General features: G+C 40.3%; 1 protein-coding gene across 1 annotated transcript; it reads left to right on the top strand.

Annotated features, from left to right (window-relative positions):
* The first annotated feature begins 4,511 nt into the window (after nucleotides 1-4,511).
* On the top strand, nucleotides 4,512-5,793 carry LOC145612838 (subtilisin-like protease SBT5.4). Its single transcript, XM_081668071.1, has 2 exons — nucleotides 4,512-4,919; nucleotides 5,039-5,793. The coding sequence occupies exons 1-2, from the start codon at nucleotides 4,802-4,804 to the stop codon at nucleotides 5,584-5,586; spliced, it is 666 nt and encodes a 221-aa protein (XP_081524197.1). The 5' UTR covers nucleotides 4,512-4,801; the 3' UTR covers nucleotides 5,587-5,793.
* Nucleotides 5,794-7,092: the final 1,299 nt, after the last annotated feature.

Genomic DNA, 7,092 nt, shown 5'->3' with positions numbered 1-7,092 from the left:
ATAGAAGTGATTGAGAAACTTCCACCTCCGATGAATGTCAAGGGAGTGAGATCTTTCCTTGGTCATGCGGGTTTTTATAGGAGATTCATCAAGGATTTTTCACTTATTGCTAAGCCCCTAAATGACCTTCTTCAAAAGGATGTTGAGTTCATTTTTGATGACAAATGCTTGAAGGCATTTGATAGATTGAAGAAGGCCCGAATCTCCACTCCTATTGTTCAAGCCCCAAGGTGGGATCTTCCTTTTGAATTGATGTGTGATGCGAGTGATTGGGCTATTGGAGGTGTTTTGGGACAACGTGTAGACAAGAAGCTTCATGTGATTTACTATATGTCCAAGACACTCAATGGGGCTCAAAAGAACTACACAACAACGGAAAAGAAATTTTTAGCAATTGTGCACTCTTTTGAGAAATTCCGTTGTTACTTGTTGGGTTCCAAGACCATAGTTTTCACGGATCACGCGGCCCTCAAGTATCTCTTTGCCAAGAAAGAGTCCAAGCCTAGGTTGATTCGATGGGTGCTTGAATTGCAAACTTTTGAGATTGAGATTAGGGATAAGAAGGGTGCGGAGAATGTTGTGGCGAACCATCTTTCTCGCCTTGAGGGTGATCAAATTCATGATGATGGTTCACCAATTGAGGATAGAATGCTTGATGACTTCTTATATGCCATAGAGGTGAAGGAACTCCCATTTTCTAGCATGTGGGGAGTTTCCACCCTCTTTCTCAAAGAACCAAAGGAAGAAAATCAAAAGGGAGGCAAGACATTACTTGTGGGATGAACCCATCCTATACAAACGAGGGGTTGATGGCTTACTTAGGCGTTGTGTTCCAAATGAAGAGGTGCCTAGTGTTTTAAGGATGTGCCACTCGGACCCTAGTGGTGGGCATATGGGTGTTTCTAAGACCGCTACCAAGGTTTTTCAATGTGGTTTGTGGTGGCCGCATCTCTTCAAAGATTCATGGGGCTTTGTGAAGTCATGTGACCGATGTCAAAGGGTTGGTAATATCTCCAAGAGGAATGAGATGCCTCAACAGCCCATTCTTGAGTTAGAGGTTTTGGATGTTTGGGGGATTGACTTCATGGGACCATTCCCATCTTCATATGGTAATCAATTCATACTTGTGGCTGTGGACTATGTTTCTAAATGGGTTGAGGCCATTGCCTCCCCTACTAATGACCACAAAGTAGTGTTGAAGTTGTTCAACAAAATCATCTTCCCAAGGTTTGGCGTGCCTAAGGCTGTGATAAGCGATAACAGATCTCATTTTGTTCACAACGCCTTCCAAAAGATGTTGAGGAAACATGGAGTGCATCAACGGTTCGACCTTCCATATCATCCTCAATCGAGTGGCCAAGTCGAGGTCTCCAATCGTCAAATAAAGCTCATTCTTGAGAAGACGGTTGCAAGGAATAGAAAGGATTGGTCGAACAAGTTAGATGATGCTCTTTAGGCTTATAGGACGGCTTTCAAGACGCCTATTGGTACCACTCCATATCGCCTTGTCTATGGAAAATCATGCCATCTCCCGGTAGAGCTTGAACATCATGCCTTGTGGGCCATCAAGAAGATAAATTTTGACTTAGCTAGTGCGGGGGAGAAGAGGTGGTTGGATCTTCATGAGCTAGAGGAACTTCGACTTGATGCTTACGATTGTGCTAGCACCTACAAAGCTCGCTCCAAGGAGGTTCATGACAAGTTGATTGAGAAAAAGGAGTTCTGTGTAGGTGACAAAGTCCTCTACAATTCAAGGATGAAGTTGTTCCCCGGAAAGCTCATGTCAAGATGGAGTGGACCATTCTTGGTGAAAGATGTTTTTGATAATGGTGCCGTGGAGATTTCTCCTTTGAACTCCTCATCTTCATTTAAGGTTAATGGTCATCGGCTAAAGAAGTACTATGATGGAGTGTTTGTTGGACTTATTCACAAAATTATTCTTTTTAAGCCACCTTGAGATGGTGGTGCACGTCGAGCTAACGACGTTAACCAAAAGCGCTTACGGGAGGCAACCCGGATTCTCATCTCATTTCTCTTTACTTTCTTTTCTTTTATCTTTCCTTGATTGGTTTTTGATTTTATTATGAGTTGGTTTTGTGTTTGTTTTGTAGGTCGCCTATTATCATCACTTGTTGGAAAGAAGGGGTTTTGATGAAGAGTTTAGAGTGCAGGGAAGAGGGCTCCTCGAGGGCTTGGAGAGACCTCGGGGGCCTCTTCACCTTTTTGAGGCATTTCAATCCAGGGACTTCCCGCGGTTGCCCCGCGGTCTCTCCGCGGGCGCGGGAAGTTTTGAAGAGGCCTCGGAAGTTTTGGAGAGGGCGCGGCCCTCATTTCAAGCAAAATTAAAGTTCAATCCAGGGACTTCCCGCGGTTGCCCCGCGGTCTCTCCGCGGGCGCGAGATGTTTTGGAGAGGGCGCGTCATGTCTGGAGAGGGCGCGGCCCTCAATTCAAGCAAATTTGGGAATTCATTCCAGGAACTTCTCGCGGTTGCCCCGCGGTCTCTCCGCGGGCGCGGGAAGTTTTGGAGAGGGCGCGGCCCCCCGTGAGGTAAAAAAATCCCAAAAGTTCCAGGAGCTCCCCGCGGTTGCCCCGCGGTCTCTCCGCGGGCGCGGGAGAGTTGCCGGGGCGCGGTAGAGTCGTGAGAGGGCGCGGCGATCTGGGTTTGTTATACCCGGGCGCGCCCATCTCCTCTCTCTCTCCTCTCTTATTTTCTCTTCTTCTCCTTAATTTTCCCCTTTCTCTCTCTACCTCCTCTCAAACCCTAACCCCAAAACATCAATTTCTTACTTATTTCTTCAACTTTTGCCTAAAATTTTAACAAATTCTTCCGTATTCCTCCATTTTCAACACTCCTTCTCTTCTTTCTCGTGCTTTTTCGGGAAATTTCGAGTCTTTGAAGTGCTTTGAGTTCAATTTGAGTCTCCAATCTTGGTATACTACCAACCTTTGTAATATTTTTGTCAATTTCAATTGATTTCTTTACATTGGTTTGTTTACCTTTATTTTGAGCATCATTTTTGTGTTTTATGGTTGATTTATGGGAAATTTGGTATATTTGGGTGATTGTTACTTTTTCTTGTTGATTCAGGATTATATGGATGATTGATTATTGATATTGTTGTTTGTTGTTGGATTTTGGTTGCTGTGTTGTTTGGAACAGGTACCTTGTAGTTTGTGGTGGTTTAGTTGGATTTGTAAGGAGGGTTGTGAGTAATTTTGGTGGTAGTTGTTTTGTTTGAGGGAGTTTGTGTTGTTCTTGTGAATTGTGTGAATTTTGTCAAAATGGATTTGATAAGAAGAGTGAAAAGTAGCAAGAACCGCTCAAACCAATCCCCCGGCTAATCTTCTCAAGGCCAATCCTCAAACCCTCAACCCCAACCACATTCCATAACACAAGATGATGCTCCTCCTCCTCCTCTACCCCCTCTCAAGTTTTGGAACCAGTCTAAACAAACCCCCACTAGTAGAAAAACGTACATTTGCGTCGCCATATTTGCGTCACTCATTAGAAAGAACGAAGCAAATGTTAAATTTTACCATCATTTGCGTCGCATATTTATCAAGAAGCGACGCAAATAACTGTTGTATTGCAGATTTTTATTATTTGCGTCGCTCTTATTTATTGAAGCGACGCATATAATAATCTTATTTGCGTCACTCATTTATTGACAAGTGACGCAAATGAGTGAGTGAATAAATTGCGTCACTCTTTTAGTAAATGAGCGACGCAAATGACTAATATACAGCATTATGTTTTTGTTATTTGCGTCGCATTTTAATAATGAAGTGACGCAAATGTATCTTTTGCATTTAGGTTATTTCAGAATTTTGACCTTAGTTTTTCACGCCTACCTTCCACTAAACAAAAAGAAAAAACAAGTTGCAACTCCACTGAATTTCTACAGCCAAAACACCCACAAATTCGACCCTTAAATCCAACAAATTCGGCCAAAAAAACACCGATTCCTCAGCAAATTCAACATTCAAAATCGCAATCAAGTTAAAGACCTATAATCGGCAGCAAATTGAGCAATTTCGAGCAAAAATTTGGACCAAAAACCCTAAGAAATCCGAACCCATAAACCCTAGAAAAATTGAGCATTTCCCACAAAAATTCCCCCATTTTGAGCAAAAAATCTACTCAAAACCATAGGAATTCGAACTCTAGAAACCCCAAAAAATTCAATTAAAAATCCTGGCCTCATATTCGAGCAATGACTGAAAGTTTCGACTGGAAAAATCGATTAATTTCGCCCCCAAAAACACCGGGGAATTCTAGCAAATTACAGCAACAATAATTTAAGTTTGATTAGTGTAGCAGTTCGACATTGTTGAATTTGTTGAGTTTATTTCACCTAAGGTAAGATTTCTTGTATTTAGTGAAGTTGTATTTTTTTTTTTCGTCCAATTCTATAGTTCTGTTCTAGGGTTTATTTATTTTTGATTTGTGTTTCTGTAATGCGTAAACATTTCATGAAATTGAAGTCATAATTGCTATAGAACTCAGAATATGGTTTAAGGGAATGGCTCATTCATTTAGTTTAAAATGCAATTTATAATTTCTGAAAATGGTTTGCAGTTTTGTTCTCCGAAAATGTGTTGAAAATGTCAATGAAAATGTCAAAAAATATTGAGAATGTTAAGTTGGACTCGAGTATTAATGTATAATAAAGTAACAATGACGAGTTCTTGTGCTCTACAGCCTGATATCACGGCACCAGGAGTGAATGTCTTAGCTGCATACTCTTGAGCAGTAAGTCCAACAGAAGAACCTTATCCCATAAGCGTAGAGTTTCCTTTATGTTAGACTCGGGTACTTCTATGTCTTGCCCTCATATATCTGGGGTTGCTGGCCTTCTTAAGACTCTGTACCCTACATGGAGCCCTACCGCAATAAGATATGCTATAATGACTACCGGTAACCCTGCAACTCTTTTTCTGATCTACTTATTATTCGGATTGAAGTCATGAGCATATGAAACATTTCTGGACAAAATCTAGATAATATATGACATTTTACATTTTATTTTGTGGCAGCTAGAGTCAAAGATAACACAGAGAAGCCAATGTTGGATGCATCTTTCACAACAGCCGATCCATTCGCCTATGGAGCAGGACATGTTAGACCAAACCGTGCCATGGATCCAGGGCTAGTCTTTGACTTAACCACACGCGATTATTTAGAGTTCCTTTGCTCTCTTGGCTATAACCAAACCATGCTCCAGTCCTTTGATCCTTTCTACAAATGTCAAGCATCAAACACTACAAGTAGTGGCCTATTGAACTTCAACTACCCTTCAATCACAATGCCTAAACTATCTGGCTCAGTCACTGTCACTCGAACAGTTAAGAATGTGGCAGAGACCTCGACTTATGAAGCTCGTGTGACCCAACCAAACGGCGTTGAGGTCACTGTGGAACCGAAGTCTTTGCAGTTCACGAAAGCTGGAGAAGAGAAGAGTTATAAGGTGACCTTAAAAGCTCAAGCTGGTGGCTTTCCAGCAGGGTACGTTTTCGGAGAGTTGATATGGTCTGATGGAAATCACTTTGTTAGGAGCCCCATTGCAGTTGCTGCAACAGTTTAATAGCGTCTTACTGTCAAATGTAGTTGTTAACTTGATGCTTGCAAACAATTTGTAGGTCCATTTGAAAAATTTACACTGGTTACCATGATCGTCCCATTAACAGGACAACAATATTCAGATTAACTGACAGAAAATTGCATTGCATTCTGGAAGGCCATCGGAATCTACACCGATGAAGAAGCAAAGGCGGTTGAAAAATTCCTTGACATCTTTAAGGACAAGAAGTTTCCACAAGGGCATTCTATTTTGTTTACACAATCACCTCTGGGATCACCAACGGTTAGTAACATATATTATGTTCGATAAAATTAATTTAAGTTCATGCAATGTGGATGTTTTAGTCTAAGAAGTTAGAACTCAATTTGGTGTGTATCTTGAATTTCATGTGTTAAACAGATAGGATTTTCCAAGCATGATAGCATTCTAATTGTTGGAAGTGATGTGATAGAGAACAAAAACTTGGCAGAGGCTGTACTAGAATCCATTTCAACACAGGGGCCTTTATTTTAGCTTTAGCCATTAAAGCTGTGTATTATAATTGTTAGTCTTGGTTCTTTATGACATGGTTGACTGATTGATACTTGAGCATTGTTGTGTCAAGTATGGGCAAACTAGCTATTTTGATATGCTTGTGTTATAGTGATCTCTTGTAATCAGTAATCAGATTTTGTGGTTGTTTGACATTTGTCTTGACAGAGGACTACTTTTTGGGTTTTGGTTTAGGTTATTTACAGAAATTTGAGATTTGTTACTTCCTTCTTGATCTTATATATTTTCTTAATCGTTCTAAATTCAATCCAAGACATGATCCCTGATGCGACACATATTTGCTGTTGTTGATTCAATGTAAAGCTATTTATCACCCAATGCTTTTAGGTGGAGCTGGGCATCAATATCTTGCTACTATGTGACGTGATCACGTTGATTCTTAAATGGTCTCTTCAGTGTGATTGTGCCTTAATTTTTTTTTTGATAAATAAGTGTGATTGTACTTTGTTAATGCTATGTTACCTGAACTAAGTATCTTGACCTTTGGGAAGAATTTATAGTTGGATTTATACATGGGATAATGTTCTAGTTTGAGGAGAAAAGAAGGATGCCAATGGATGCACTTTAGAAAGGGTAAAATTTATGGAGAAGCAACTTAGATTCAACTCAGTTCCGGATTTGTACTAGTTTTTCACTTTTTCATTGTTGATAGCACATCAAGCTCTTTAACTAATTGATAGCAGAGCAAGCTCTTGATCTTTTTTATTGTTGATAGAATATCAAGCTCTTTTAAAGTATGATTCAAAGGAAACAACCACTTTCTTGCAAATTTATGGGTAAATCTCATAAGTACTTGAGAGTTGAGACTAGGGCAAGTATTATTGTTCGCCGTAACTACCTTCATTACATCAAGAAGTACCAAAGGCAAGTATTAGCTATTTTGTTTTCCCAAGTGTTGTTGTGTTATATGTGATTGTTCGGTATTCTTATTATTTTGTTTGTTGTTATGTTGCTTGC

The sequence above is a fragment of the Chenopodium album genome, chromosome 3, assembly GCF_948465745.1.
Source record: "Chenopodium album chromosome 3, dcCheAlbu1.1, whole genome shotgun sequence".
Classification (NCBI taxonomy): Eukaryota; Viridiplantae; Streptophyta; class Magnoliopsida; order Caryophyllales; family Amaranthaceae; genus Chenopodium; species Chenopodium album.
This window is presented reverse-complemented; position numbering and strand designations above follow the sequence as displayed.